Genomic DNA, 16,045 nt, shown 5'->3' on the forward strand with positions numbered 1-16,045 from the left:
TAAAAACATTATGTATGAACGTCATTGATGTTGGTCAGCAACCATTAAGGGTGTAAATATTTATTAAGGGGTGTTGCCAGGTTACAAACAGATACTACCAGCAATATCTACAATGCAATGGTCATATATAGTTCCTTAATTACCTTTGCCAAGAAGGTTGTTTTTTTCGTGTGTATGTGTGTGTAAACACGATAACTTTAAGAATGCCTGGATGGTTTGTGTGTGTGTGTGTGTATGTGTGTAAACACAATAACTCGAGAATGCCTGGGTGGATTGTCTTGAATTTTTGTATGTGGGTAGGTCTTGAAGAGACCTCAAAACCATTAAATTTTGGGCCGCCTAGCAGCTTGTTGTCGTAATGCAACAGAACTTCCGGTTTTGATATCTTTATTGCAAAATGATACCGATCGTTGCTAAAGTTCAATGACTTCAAATTTTTCTCTTATGGGTGTAATATTAGTCAACAGCTATCAAGGATATGAGAGTTTACAATATTACATAGCTTGGCTTTACAAGTTGATATTACCAGCATTTTTTTAACACTAATATCAAGCCTCTACCTATGACATATATTGCAAAATATGAGGCCCATATTGTACTAGAGTTCAATGACTTTAAACATGTTTGAAAGTGGGTGGACTATTAACAGTTATCAAGGATATGAGAGTTTACAAGGCAGCGATGCCTGACTTTATAAATTGATATGACCAGCAACATTTTCAACTTGAACACTCATATCAAGCCTTCACATTTGACATATAATATGACGTCCACTGTTACCAGGTTTCGATTACCTCAAATTTGTTATATTATGTGTGTATTATTAGTCAACATTTATTGAAGGTATGAGTTTACAATGTGGCGTCACCAGAGTTTACAAATCGGTGTTATTGGTAATATTAACAGCTTCGAAAGACATTGTCAGACGTGTAATTGTGTTATCAATCATTTTTCTTTGATATACAGTAATCCCTTGCAATCCTCTGGTAAACATCTATTAGTGGTGATTTAAAGTGAGTAAATGTCATTTACACAAATACCAAAATAAGATGGGAGACTTAGATGCTTCCATAACCATCTACAAAATGCCATTTAATGTTGCTATAAGGCTATTATCGAATAGAATATCCATAGAACATGTGAAAATGCAAATGAGTAATGTCGGCTCTATGAGGTATTCCCTACAATACTTTGCGTTATGTCCTTATCAATTGGCAAGACAAGTTGGCGTGCATAGATAAAGAAATGATCATTAAGATAAGATAAGGAAAGAGTGATTTGGGAAACCTTGCCAGCTGTTTCCTTTGTTTAACAAACATTTACAGTGACTCAGCGGTTATGTGGTGACGCATCGCCAATATCTACGTCATATTTTTCAAAACTAACATCGTTCGCAAATAAAAATCTTACGACGAATGTGTTGTACTTCACAACTATGAAATTTCAATTTTTATCAACCTTTGATATATCAGACATATATTTCATTTTACTGGTTGCACTAACATGCAGCAAGGAAAGTTCAAGTAGTCAGCGGCAATTGTTGACTGATATCACAATCACAATTATACGAATTTGGATTCTTTAAACATGATGACAATGGGCTTCATTTTGCAACATCTATCAAAGGAATATCCGTAATATGAGTTTTGGCGCTGTAAATATTGCTAGCAATTTTCATTAGAAACCTGGCAACAAGTTAATACTCAATAAACATATATGGCCTTGATTATTGTTGACTAATTTTAAGCCCACAATAAAGCAAATTTGATTTAATAAAATCTTAGTAACAATACCCCTCATTCTATGACAAATATCAAAGGAATAGAGTCAATATGTACGAATAAAGGAATAAAGAGACCTTTAGTTCACCTTTATGCCCAAACAGGCTTAGTCTTTTTGTCCGATAACTTTTACGTACGCATGTACGTAGATATGATTTTGAAGTTCAGGCTTACACTTGTACCTTAACCAGAATATTTAACTTTTAAGCACGCGCTCTTTTAACGTTACTTTTTGCTGATAGCGAAGAAATGCTAAAGAGCGGAACTCGGCAAAAACCTACAGTCGTTTGAGACAGGTGCGAGTTCCCAGTGGTGCGTAGCAATCGCGAAATGATGAAAAGACAATATCACTTTCGCGACCTAAATGTAGCTCTGATGGTTAATGACAACTCTACATGTCCTTATCGCAAAAAGCGATCAGCAATTTGACCCATTTCTTTGCGAGATACGTTTCACGCGCTCAAGTACTTACATGTGGGGACAAGAGTAAGAGCCTCACTAGAAGAACAAAGGCAAGGCCGAAAGAACAAAGATTGCTTTCTACTTGTAGTGGCGGTATATTTGCTCACCTCTTTGAGATAGGTGTTAGCCCGTTGCGTACAAGGGCGCGTATGTGTGAAGAGAAAATAAATTACCGAGGTTTTCATGTTAAAGAGAAAACAGACGCTGAGAATGACACACGTGCGTACGGCAGGTAGTCAACAGTCTAGTCATGTGTTCTTTCTTCTTACGTTTTCTGTCGGTGTCTCTTTTAAGCCAATTAGAGCTAGAGAAATGAGAGAAAAGTGAATAGAACAAGGATAAAGTATCAAACATCTTTCCGGGGGCGTTATTAGAAGAGAATAAAGAATCTAATTAAGGTGGTTATTAGGACATTCGGGGTTGGTATATAAAGGTGCCCACCGCGGCATACAGCGTCCACACTTCACCTTGACGACTCAACGAGTTTTAGAGAAAATTTCGAGTTCGACTGCAGATCCCGCTACTGACCAAAAGGTATGTTTGAAACAGTTTCCTCAAAGTTTTCGCATTTCTATTTTGTACTCTCCTAAAATGCCGGGCGCCTTGTAGAGCATTGACTAGTGCACTGCAAAAATGGACGGTACGCGGTCATCATTCTTCACGTATGTTTCCTTAAAGTCGAAACGCAAAGGCATCTCTGGTAGTTTATATTTTTTATTGAATACCTCAGGCCAAAACGTTCCACTTATCCAATAACAAAGCGTTTCAAAACGAACTCTTATACAATTGAATCAAATTTAAACTGTTGACATCTCTTTTGAATTTCCTCACATCCCTTATATACTACCTCCGTTAAATTGATTCTTTCTAGAAGGACCACTACCTGAGTAAGAAGGAACCATGCTTTTGCTAACGTGCGCGTTGCTGGCGGCGGTAGGACCGCTTGTAAGCGGTAGGTACAACTTACTTCGTAGCATACATTTAAGAACGCACAAATTGTGTCCGAAGTTGGTTCCAATGCACTTTTTGTCAAGTCCGACAAAGTAATCCTCAAGCTTTATTTTTGTACGCCTTTTTGTAGCATTTAATTTTTCACCGGCCGTGTGTCGTGTAATTATCACGTCGGTACATTTTATCGTCAAATGGGTCTTATGCTCCCATGCAAACTGTTCCTGTATGTCTTTCAAGTGACTCAAGACGAATTGATATCAAGACGATGCTTGAAAAGGCGTCGTACAAATTGTCAAGCTTAAGCCGTACTTCTTCTTGAGCTAGCAAAGAATCAAGCTTTTAGGGAAAAGAGATGATTGAATTGAAACACATGTCTTTCATCCATGAAGATTTGACGTTCCATATTGCAAGACAGCACGGTATAAAAACTTACCAATACCTGTTCACTAATATTACATGATATCAGATTCACCCATCACTTATGTCCTTGGAGTTACATTGAATTGTCAGTGTGTATGATTATTAATGAATTTGAATGTGTTTTAATGTTTGAATGTGTCAACCTTCTTAGATTCTTTCTAACTTTTCAAGTGGATAAACGTTTTAAACGGCTTCCTATCACAAGGTAGGATGTACAACACAATTCAGATTTTTGTCAAGGAGTTGATCAATGAACTTAAGATTGAACTGAACTGATCTGAACAGGTGAGTGTACGCTCCCTCGCCCACCGAGGATGGGCTTCTTCTTCGACGTGAACCCGCGCCTGCGCTCTAGCACCGGGCAGACCCTGAAGATCGAGTGCGACACCGGGTTCGTGCCCTCGCCCTCTGACGCCATGACCTGTAGGGCTGACGGGACGTGGACAGACGTGTCCTGCGTCGGTAGGCTACGGTTTTGTTGGCCCCTTTCCCCACCCAGAAATAGATTTCATGAAACTGGTACCTCTAGAGATCTGTATCTTGTATCAAGCTTTTCATAACAGATAAGATTTCATTAACACTAACACTAAACATCGGAATGATAGGCTTCAATTTGTTATCTCAATTTTTCACTGCAGAAAAAAAAGGAAATTGATTTCATAAAACGTTTACCAATGGAGGTCTGTATCTTTAGCTGGAAGTATACCTCAACATTTATAACCTTTGCAAAGTCTATTCCTTCTTTGGCCTTTTTCGTCTTAGTAGACAGCCTTACAGTAGTTACACCACTGTCATAGAAGACATTGACGAATACGTCTGACATATTCTTTTTCTCCACTACTTCTTTCTTTCAGAGGAAGGCGAGGCCTGCTATGGAGAGGAGGAAACCGTCGTCTTTGACTTTGACCGACGTGAGAAAAATAAGCAATATTTGTTACAAACTAATAATATGATGTTGTTCGTTCCGTCCTTTGCTTACCCCAGTCTGCAACTTGTTCGTACAGTCTCCAAACATGTTCTTTGTTGTCCAAGTTGTGTACTAATAACTGCTTAACGTTGGTTGCGTATTTGCCTTGTTCCAGATGTTTAGTATTAATCAACTTCCCTCTGTTGTGCAGTCCTTGTTTTCCAGTTAGTTGTATCCCGACTATGCAACTGTGGCTGCATAACGTCATGTGTTTCTTGAACTTTTATTTTTCTATAATAAGTGATACGTGTTTTAACTTAATCAGTTTTTCCGTCGTTTTTGTTCCAGTTTGTCGTTGCCCAGTTGTCCATGTGATATGTTTAATCGTTTTCTTTGTTGTCATGGCTTCGTACATGTATTAACGAATTTTCTGTTGTTGTACATAGTCTTTTATGTTCGTCCTCGCCTTCTGTGTTTTAGGTTGATCTATTGCAGATTAGTGAATGTTGCTTTATCAGTAATTTCTGTTTGTCCTTTTAACAAGGGGAATCCCAAGATATGTGACAGCGTTAAAAGAAGCCGCTAAAGTTTTAATCTTATAGATAAGTGCCTTTTATGAATCTCTGAAGTATCATTCTGTCGCACGGATAAAACTTCTTATTTTTAACCTCCTTGGATAAAGCAAAAGGCTTTCTAAGACAAAGCAAATCATCGGGATGTCATACTTACTAAACAACTTTATCATCGTTTCTCCTTGCAATCTCTTTCTTCTCACGCCAGTCGGCACCTGTGACCTCCCGGCCCCGCCGATCATGGGTTACTTTGTGGGAGTGAGCCCAGCCGACACGTACGGTCTGGGAGACTCGCTGACGGTGGAGTGTAATGCCGGGTTCCTGGCCGTGCCCACGAACGTCATCACGTGCCAAACGGACGGGACCTGGGGGCCGACTGTCAGCTGCTTTGGTCCGTCAGCAGAAACTCTTTCGTGCATTCATTCATTCGTTCATTTACCCATTTCTTCACACATTCACTCACTCATTCATTCATGTATATATGAATTCATTCATTCTCTCGTTTATTCATTCATCAAGACAGCCCCTAATTATAATGAACATTACTTTGATTGTTATACCGTTAAGGTGATAAGTAAGAAATCAGTAACAGTTATGTTCCTTGTTTTTCAAATATTTCCACTCCCTGGATAGGTCTAACATTGTCTTCCTTATCCGCCGTATAAGTAACGTCAATCATGATTGTTCAACCATTTTTCTTTGCAGGAACTTTATCTTAAGAAAATGTTGGGGCAATGTTTGATGATGAAATGCATTGCTTTTACCCAGGCTCTGCCCTTGGTGCTGAATGATTGGCTATATGTTATAGTCTTGTTTCTACGCTTTCAGACGCAGACTTTCTTATGGCTGGACCAGTGATGATGGACATGGGTTTCGAAGAAGGTGTTATTTCAAGATACAATTTTCATGTTAAAGTTATCAACCCCTTAAAAACTACATTATCGTGCGTTAACTGTTACACAATTTTCTTTTTTTTTATTACTCCTTACTTTCTGTACTTATCAATGCTATATAGAACTTTCAGAACAACAAGGTAGATCCTGAAGAAAAAGTACATTTTTGGAGACTCTCATGTCTTCCTGTGAAAATATACCCTGCTAGATTCCGAAACAGCTAGCAATGAAACTGACTTCCCTATGTGTCACTTATTCTCAAAGCAAAGGTTTCGGTTGGGGGCTAGGGGAGGCCGGGATTTTTAACGTTGCACTCTTTCCAGAACAGAAACGTCAAAATTCGCGGCCACTCCTAGCCCCCGACCGAAACCTTTGCTTGGAGAATATGTGCCACTAGGCACTACAAGGTGAACAACAGCAACAACATGTCTTCCATGTGTAAATTTATCTCTTCTTTTTTTCGTTTCATCAAAAAGAAAAAAATGTTGTTGTACTTCACAGGTAAGCTTGATGAGGTGACCCCTCCCCCACTGGCGGTACCTGACAAGGTGTGTGCCTTCCCCATCACACCTGTCCACGGAAACATGCAGGTGAGAAAACCTCTTGCACATGACTTTCGTCTTCTTCCTCTACGTGCCAAACCTCAGTAGGCTGAGGGCTCAGGCATGGGGGTGAGGGGGTCATCTTGGTACAGGTGGCACAGGTGGCCTGTTGCTGACTGGTGACTTTAGGCTCCTCAGTGGGCAGGGGCGCCACTCCCTGGCCATCATTCTGCTGGGTGACGGCGAGTACCCGTAGCTTTCGGCTGAAATTACACCTACATGTATTAAGTTGGACAAAGATCACTGTACAATGACTCACTACGTTTGACATTAACCAGAGTTGTTACATCTTTACGCAACTGTTGACTTTCAAGTATAAAAGAATGGTCAATGGTTTTTTCAGCTTTTACAGATCAACTCTCCGACCATAATCTGGTCAGCTGTAATTTTAAGTAAGTAAGCAGTTTACAACATGTCATTATTGTTAACCATGTTATACATCAAGTTGCCAACTCTCCGACTATATTCTGCTCATCTGTAGTTTTACAAAAGTACATTATTCTAAACCAGGTTAGCGGCATGAACATCGGAGCCACGGCTACATTCTGGTGTGATCCCGGCTTTAAACTGACCGGTGCAGGCACCCTCCACTGCGAAGACAAGGGGCAGACTACGGGATCCTGGTCGGATCTATACCCACTCTGCACTGGTATGTCTATATTTACGTTCTCGTTGATGTCCTTGAAGAGGCGTCATTTTGACCTTTAATCGTCTGCACCAATGAGATCAAGGATAACATTTCACATTTCCAATCGCATCAAGAAGTGAGCAGCTTTTAGTTTTGGCGGGAGTAACTTGCTGTGCATGTACTGGTATAGAGTGTCGTTCCGACCGTTAAAGCATTGCAATAAGAACGAGATTGGAAGTTTTGCTGCATTAAAATGGAAAGCTGCTAGGAGGTCCAAATTCGTCAACTGTCCTTCATTTTGCCGACACCTACCTTCATGTACATAACAAATATCATAAGGATTCATTTACAACTCCTTGAGTTATGCTCTTCACAAACAAACCTATCAACAAACACACCCATCCACAAAAAGCACCGTAAACATAACCTTCTTAGCAAAGGTAATAAATCTTCCCTCATGCATTTCATCTTTCTGTATTTCAGAATCTGCTGAGCAAGCATTTGGCGGTGAGTAAAACACAGATGGTTTTAGTTCCTTAAGTAGCGTCACCAAATTGAAATGAAACGTTCGACACAAAACGGCTATCTTGGGACAGCGTATGCATTTAAAGCAGCATGGCCTATTGTATACTGCATTATGTCCATGACTCTTTCATCGGTGTGAAGTAATGAACATATCTTTGTAACAGGTGGGAACGACGAGGTGGTTTCTTTCACTCTCCAAACTCCCCCGAACAAGGTGTGCGCCTTCCCCATCACCCCAGCGCATGGGCACATGACGGTAAGGGATATAGACTCTCTGTTGCCCCTTATTCGTTTTATCTATACTGTAGGGAGTGCATAATGATCTTGTATACGCTTCAGACATATGTACAGTCAAACCTGTACAAATGGCCAGCTCTACGTAAGACCCATCTAGCTTGTGTGACCATATTTTGAAGGTCCTTTAAATGATTTTCTCCATTGCCACAAGCATTACGAATCCTGTATATAGTGACCACCTGTCTAGATGGACCAGATTTTATCACTTCCCCGGAGTGGTCTTCTTGGGCAGTTTTGATTGTACATTTTTGACAAAGTGCGTTTATTTTCTCCAGGTTACTGGTACCAACATTGGCGCCTCGGCTACCTTCCGCTGTGACCCCGGCTTTACTCTGACCGGTGCCGGCACCATCCACTGCGAAGACAAGGGGCTGTCCACTGGCTCATGGTCCGACCTGTACCCACGCTGTACCGGTACGTTTATATTTCAGTTCGTTATGCTTCATTTCGGCAGTTTCCATAGATTTGTAAGAAGAAAAGATTATCATTTGACAAATATCACCTTCATATCACTCTTTTTCTACTTATTTCAGCGTCTGCTGACCAAGCATTTGCGGGTGAGTAGGAAATGAACTACTAGTATTTGTCTAAAAAGTTTGTACATGACTGTTACAATATTGTCCAACAAGATCTATCATAAAACATGTGCATGTAGTAAACTAGACTTCCATCACATAATGACACCGAGTGCATTGAAATCAATATAGTCTACCGTATAGATTTACTGTAGGTTATGTCCATAACTATGTGGTATAAACTACGGCTGATGTCTTTTCAACAGGTGGAAACGACGAGGTGGTTTCTTTCACTCTTCAAACTCCCCCGAACAAGGTCTGCGCTTTCCCAATCACCCCAGCTCACGGACACATGATGGTAAGGAATATAGACTCTCTTCCTAGTCTTGTTTATCCTAGATATCCTTTCTTTAGCACCTGAGCCACATCTAAGACACCACTGACACCTTCATCGCCCTGCGATGGACATCCAAGAAGATCATGTCATGACCATCGTGGCTACATGGATATACTGAGGAGGGCCGTCATTGTTCTCCATTGTATCTTATCAGCTGATAGTTCTAGTGCCCCTTCCCATCTACAACCCATGTCTTCATGGTCTTTATGTATACATTGGAAGTTTATGATTTTTATTCATCTCAAACTTAAGATCATTGCAAGTACATTATTGAAAAGAGGTATTTATTTTCTCTAGGTTACTGGTACCAACATCGGTGCCTCGGCTACCTTCCGCTGCGACCCCGGCTTTACACTGACCGGTGCCGGCACCATCCACTGTGAAGACAAGGGGCTGTCGACTGGCTCATGGTCCGATTTGTATCCTCGCTGTACCGGTACGTTCATATTCAGTTCTTCATGCTTCATTTTGTCAGTTTCTATGGATTCTTTTCCTGGTCTGTGAACTTTGTAGAAAAAAAAGCATCATTTCACAAATATCTCCTCCATATCACTTTAATTCCTCTTATTTCAGAATCTGCTAACCAAGCATTTGCCGGTGAGTAGAAATTGGAGTATTTAATTTTCTTACGTCTTTGATACAGAATCGAACTGCTGCAATGTTATCCTGACACGTGAAATAAAAAGAGTTTCAGCACAAAATGATTCTGTGTGCATTAAAAGCAATATATAGTCTATCGCATGCTGTATATTATTTCCACCACTATTCCAATAGTATAATGTATTACGGGTGTATTTTCAACAGGTGGGAACGACGAGGTGGTTTCTTTCACTCTCCAAACTCCCCCGAACAAGGTGTGCGCTTTCCCCGTCACCCCAGCACACGGACACATGACGGTAAGAGTTTACATGTTTTACCGCGCCTTTTCATTCGAATCCATCTTTCGAACTCCTTTGTTCGAATTCGTCTTTCGAACTTATTCGTTCGAATGCGTCTTTCTTTTTGTCCCAGTTTCATCAAGGGCACATTTCGTTTTCCCTCTAAGTTTCCTCCTAGTGGAAATTTCATCACTCTGTTGTAGTAAGTACGGGATAAAAAAAGGAGTGATCCTAATGTTCATAGGAATATCATGACTTGTAAACAGTTTTATGATACAAAGAAAATATGAGTTCTCTGAAACTTACATTCTACCGAATTCTACCGATCATGGCATATCATGACTTGTAAACATTTTTATAGTACAAAGAAAATATTCAGTTCTTTAAAACTTACATTTTTGGTGTCAGGCTGAATGCAATATTGACAAAAAAAGCTTTCATTTTTCTAGGTTACCGGTACCAACATCGGCGCCTCAGCCACCTTTAGCTGCGATCCCGGCTTTACACTGACCGGTGCCGGCACCATCCACTGTGAAGACAAGGGGCTGTCGACTGGATCATGGTCCGATCTGTATCCTCGCTGTACCGGTATGCCATTTTTTTGGTGCCATAACTGTTGCTATCTATGGGTGCACTTTCTGTTCGACATGAGTTTTTTTGTCAACATTTTGTATTGACCTATTTTTGTTGTTTCCTCTGTTGCAGCATCTGCTGACCAAGCCTTTGGTGGTAAGACAAAATAAATGATCTTTCATACATAAGTATCATTTCTACCAGAATGAATGAATGAATTGATTATTTAATACATTAATGAAAGGATGAACAAAACAGCGAACGCATGAAAACCATCCATCAAACACACCCTGATGACAGCAGCTTAATGTATTACGTCGATGAAGGTTAGACATCCAGGTAATAAGATGCGCCAAATAACAGTTACTATAAAAGCAACTGGATAAGATTTTGAAATAGTCAGACGTTTTAGATAGCATCCGCTGTCATTCGTCAGTGACTGACAAGAGTGCAATAAAGGTCTTCGTCGTCTAAAACGTTTTATATAGTCACTGACGAAAGACAGCGGATGCTGTCTGAAACGTTTGACTGAAAATTTTTGTCAAGTTTAACAATTGTTTCCCTTTCCCCTTACAGGTGGGAACGACGAGGTGATATTCTTCCCGGCGCTGCAGACTCTTCCCCCGAACAAGGTGTGCGCCTTCCCCATCACCCCAGCTCACGGACACATGACGGTAAGGCGATGTCTTTCTTTATACCAGACGGTTAAAGCATAAATAGCTAACGATGACTTCTGAACCTCCGCTAAGGCAAAACGTTTTCTTTTATTTGTTGGTTGGTTGCTAGGTTCGTCCGTTTGTTTGTTTGTTTGTGTTTTGTAAGTTTCTTTTTATCTTTCTTTTTTCTCTCTTTCTTATTTTTTTTGTGAGCAGCATGTAACTCAAGAAATCGTCAATAGATTGTATGCCTTTAGGTATGTGGTTAGCTCTTGAGTGACGAAGCTGTTTTTTCTCCAGGTCACCGGCACTAATATCGGCGCCTCAGCCACCTTCTGGTGCGACGCAGGGTTCACTCTGACCGGTGAAGGCACCATCCACTGTGAAGACAAGGGGCTATCGACTGGATCATGGTCCGATCTATATCCTCGCTGTACCGGTATGATCGTTTTCATATGCTTTGTTCCCAAAGAGTCACATTCTTGCTACGTACTCTCCCTTCAGCGTGACCACGTCAATGTCCATTTTCTTTTATTTCAATCACACTGTGACTCCTTCCAAAATGACCAAACTTCCATTTATCTATTTCAGCATCTGAGCAAGCCTTCGCAGGTAAGAAACTGTCACTACATTTCAAACTTTTGGAACGCAATAAAATGTCAAGCAAGTGAGTATTAATCGTATTTATGAACGGTTCTACGGTCTTCGTTAGAAATACTAGTAATGACCCACTACAGAAATCATTCAAAACGTATGACCCAAAAGATAACAAACACACAAAGCTTAAAAAGATTCGTTTTTTGTCGATGAAATTCGTTGAATGCTTTGTCAATTGAATCGGCCGCAGCGACGCCGCCAGCGTGCCGCGGGTCCAGTGAGAGGGGGGGGGGCTTAACCTTTGATACTTAAATTTTCTGAAATGAGTCTTCCAATTACATGGTTTGCTTTCCCAATAACAAATTCTACATCTCTGTCCTCGGTAAGGTGGACAAGAAGAGATCATCTTCGTCCCCGAGCAGCAGACGACCTGCGCGCTGCCCTCCCCGCCGCTGTTTGGCTACTTCCTGCTCCTGAACCCTCCCGCCGTCTCCGCCATGGGCGAGAGCCTCGTCATAGAATGCGACACCGGTTACGTCACGTCACCTTCCAACACCATCACCTGCCAGGAGGACGGGACCTGGGGACCAACAGTCAGCTGTGTCGGTATGTAAACATCTGTCAGTTTTGTTTTTGTTGGTTGGTTGGTTGGTTGGTTGGTTGGTTGGTTGGTTGGTTGGTTGGTTGGTTGGTTGGTTTTTAGTCTTTGCCAAGCTGACGTCTAGAATTTGTCACTTTGCTCAGGAATCAAAGTACTGTAATTCACTGATCCTTATTTTTCTTCCGTCTCCCAGATGAAGACTCTAATCAAGCATTTGGAGGTGAGTCAACGCCTTAAATTTGCATTATTTGGCTCTTTCTGTAATTTGGTTATTTACAGATATTACTGCTGTAATAAAGACATATATGCAGGTTCGATGGAGGGGATAAAGATAGCGCTGTATGACGTACGCCTAAAAGGTTCCAACTTTTATCCATTGTCAGTGATTCAGTCGTTAACAAATATCACTTATATGTATAACCGTCACCTGGTTCCGCTCTGAGTGAAAGTTTTTCAAGTGAAAGTGTCTCCTCTCCTTAAGGTGGAGACGAAGTGATCACTGCTCCCCCACTGGTGGTACCTGACAAGGTGTGCATGTTCCCCATCACACCCATGCACGGACACATGCAGGTGAGGAAATACTTTCCATTAACATTCCATATATAGAATGTAACGTCACAGTTTGTAGATATAGATAGCAAGCGTTGCCATGTTGGTGGGGTCCCTGGATCCAATATGTCGGCCGGATATCAAATTACACGATGATTCTGAAAAGGTCCGTCCCTGCGTCAGTGGATCAAATCTTGCAGTCCGATCTTAAGCAGGTTGTCCTTGCTGTCAACAGCTGTTGTGTTACTCCTAAAGTTCCGGTTAAAGTGCTAACTAAATGAATAATTAAACAACCATTAGTTGTACCGCAATTTGTCGATCACGGCTACAATGTTGCATTGTACCGACAGGTTAGCGGCATGAAGATTGGCGACACGGTTACCTTCTGGTGCGACTCCGGCTTCTCTCTGATCGGTGCAGGCACCCTCCACTGTCAAGACAAGGGGCACTCGACTGGATCCTGGTCCGATTCCTTCCCTTTCTGCGCTGGTACGTTCTGCTTTATCTTCTATTGGTCGTTTATCAACGGATTGGTCTCTACAATTGGATGAAAAAATTGTGATTAGGTTGGTGTTCCGTGGATCAATATATAACAACAACAGAGCTTCTCCTTGCCACAGCTGCAATACTATACTGGTATATAGTCCTACTCCTAACCCTGACGTTGATATAAATCGGAACCCAAAACACACATGAAATTACAGTCGTCAGTGACTCGTCACCACCCTTATGTCAATACACGAATGTTTTCAAACATTTGCATGATCATATGATGTTTTGTGTACTAATCCTGTACAAACCGTGTGTTCATGTTTCAGCTGACGCAGCCTTTGTCGCCGATGACGAGGTGTTCACCCTGCCGCCCCTGGTCCAGCCGGGGTGCCGCGACCCTGACATGGGGGACCGGTTCTACCTGGTGGGGCAGTCCTGGGGGAAGCACGTCCGCGGGGTCACCTACAGCTGCGAGTGTGAGGCCGACCAGCACTTCTCCTGCAGGGAGGGGTCCGGACTCGACTGGGCAGGTACGGCACGATGGGACTGTTGCAAAGACGAATTCGAATGACTGAGTTCGAAAGACGAATTCGAACGAAGGAGTTCGAAAGTGTAATTCGAACGAACGAGTTCAAAAGACGAATTCGAACGAAGGAGTTCAAAGGGGGACATTCGAAAGAAGATCCGAGGTGCGATAGATTCGAAAGAAATTAAAGGCAGAAACATACGGACGAACAAATCAACGAACGCATTAGAAAGGACGAATTCGATAGAATGTGTTGCGAAGAATGCGCTTTTTTTCCGATTTTGGTAGTATGTAAATCGTGGAAATAAAACAATTAAAACTGCTTAATAGCCATAAAACCTACTGTTGCCTTTCTTTTTAAAATATATGGACTTATGCCATCCATAGATTATCTATTGTAAACCAAGTACTCTATATGGTAGGTGTAGAATAGATACGTGCTAACGTTTAAGACCTTTTTGCCTTTTTTCCAGCCCTTGGATTTGACCTCCAGCATCCCCCACAAGCACAGGGTAAGATCCTATGTAGCATGATAGCTAGGATTTATCTTAGTACTGGATACATTACATACTATGAGTCCCAATACCTTTTTAACTTTTAAGATGTTCCTTTCATGTAGATACACGAAGTCAAGCCAACAATATCAAAAGTATTGCTTGAAATGACTAAAAGTAAAATGTAAGGCCTAAGATTAATTAGATGTTTTTCTTTATCTTATAAGGACTTTGTTTCATTCATAGCCTTTGCAGCTGCCTCGCCGATGGTAGTGGAAGCGACCTCGGGATGTTTCGACCCGGACATGGGCCAGACTTACGATGCCGGCCGCCGCTGGGCCAAAGCTGTGCTCGGAGAGATCCAGGTGTGCCAGTGCCAGGGCGCAGGACGCGGGGGAGGCCGCATCTCCTGCCGTCTTGCTGGTGAGTAACCTTCTTAACCAGCCTCTCCGAGGGCTTCAAGGGAGCTTCCTCGGCAACTGCAAGCAATACATCCGCATGGTCAATTAGCTTGTCCCGGTGACTTTGCTTCCCTTTGAAACAGTTGCGGCCTGGGAAAAACAACCCTGTAACAGGCGAAATCAGGCGGCTGTAGTGATTACAATGTGTCGACAAATTTCTTCCGAGGCTCTGGGAGACTTTAATGACCAGGTTAGCTGGTGATCGATGAGGCCATTGTAACCTCTCAGAAGCATCCATGGCCATGGCAGGCTCCTTGCCCGGTGTTTTGATTGATTCATTTGCTTTTGTTTAGTTTATTCTTTTTCATCGTGCATCATATCCCAATCATAGAATAAAGGTGCACACAAATCCTATTTCGGTCGCTAAGGGATCACCGTCCAGTGGAAGGGGTAGTGGAAGTATCATAGATATCTTGTATTGTAGTATAACGAACATCTTATTCGTTACCATTTAGCATTAGAACATTTTTTAGAACGCTTTAGTCGTTACCTTTTGTTTATTTAGAACATAGGAACGCATCTGTAGGTAAACGTCATTCTTCTCGTTAAAAAAGGGCAGTCGGATGGACGCCCGAAACGTCCGAGTTTTATCTTTTGTCCAGTAGTAATGTTTAAATTGTACCACTCTACATGCTAGTAGATGTTCATGTACTGTTGCCCCTTCTAGGAGATGCTGACGTCAGGTCCGGACCGCTGCAACTCGACGCCTGCTACGACGAGGAGACCGGACAGGCCTATCTGGTCGGGCAGCACTGGATCAAGGGCCAACTGAATCAAGTCTGCAACTGCGTCCGGGGCGATCACATCATCTGCCAATAGACCCCCCCCCCCGACAGGTCTTCGCCTTGTAAAGGCGGTTTGGATCGGCCCCGTTTTCGTCGTTAAAGTGTATTGACGCAAAAGCTTAATAAATTATGATCATTATTTTAATGGCACAGCACTTAAGAATGCTTCGACACCTACTGGTTTCTTTACAAACTGCACCAAAGTGAGTATATTGGCAAGCCTTTGTCTTGCGCAATTGCGGAGACTGCTTCGTGACATCAGCACTACAGAATGCAAAGCACATGTAAAATAAATTGTTTATCTGAAATAGATCTGGATGTGAACAGCTCAAAGACTCTCTCGTTGTCATATTTACACATGCACCTATGGCTATTCTTTGCATATGTTAAGGGAAATGAAATATATATACAGTATATATAGTTTATCTATCTAGTACCATAATCTAAAGAGTTGGAGCAAAAGCAAAGCTCGTCCTCCAGCAT

The 16,045-nt window shown here is 41.8% G+C and overlaps 1 protein-coding gene and 1 long non-coding RNA gene across 4 annotated transcripts; one reads left to right on the forward strand and one right to left on the reverse strand.

The window, feature by feature from the left end:
- The first annotated feature begins 2,650 nt into the window (after positions 1-2,650).
- LOC136423406 (complement component receptor 1-like protein) lies at positions 2,651-15,895 on the forward strand. 3 transcript variants are annotated; one of them, XM_066411547.1, is made up of 20 exons: positions 2,651-2,777; positions 3,115-3,195; positions 3,900-4,076; positions 4,469-4,525; positions 5,302-5,484; positions 5,922-5,975; positions 6,488-6,576; positions 7,099-7,237; positions 7,700-7,723; positions 7,906-7,997; positions 11,358-11,496; positions 11,649-11,669; positions 12,042-12,260; positions 12,449-12,475; positions 12,737-12,825; positions 13,155-13,293; positions 13,623-13,826; positions 14,296-14,334; positions 14,563-14,739; positions 15,445-15,895. In XM_066411547.1, the coding sequence occupies exons 2-20, from the start codon at positions 3,144-3,146 to the stop codon at positions 15,594-15,596; spliced, it is 2,073 nt and encodes a 690-aa protein (XP_066267644.1). In that variant the 5' UTR covers positions 2,651-2,777; positions 3,115-3,143; the 3' UTR covers positions 15,597-15,895. The 3 variants fall into 3 exon arrangements, with proteins under 3 accessions (XP_066267644.1, XP_066267645.1, XP_066267646.1); XM_066411548.1 differs by lacking the exons at positions 4,469-4,525; positions 5,302-5,484; XM_066411549.1 differs by lacking the exons at positions 3,900-4,076; positions 4,469-4,525; positions 5,302-5,484.
- On the reverse strand, positions 12,611-13,669 carry LOC136423407 (uncharacterized). The gene is made up of 2 exons (XR_010753734.1): positions 13,605-13,669; positions 12,611-13,341 (listed from the first exon to the last, which is right to left on the reverse strand). It is a non-coding gene; the product is annotated as an uncharacterized lncRNA (long non-coding RNA).
- Positions 15,896-16,045: the final 150 nt, after the last annotated feature.

The sequence above is a fragment of the Branchiostoma lanceolatum genome, chromosome 17 (genome assembly GCF_035083965.1).
Source record: "Branchiostoma lanceolatum isolate klBraLanc5 chromosome 17, klBraLanc5.hap2, whole genome shotgun sequence".
In the NCBI taxonomy this organism is placed as follows: domain Eukaryota; kingdom Metazoa; phylum Chordata; class Leptocardii; order Amphioxiformes; family Branchiostomatidae; genus Branchiostoma; species Branchiostoma lanceolatum.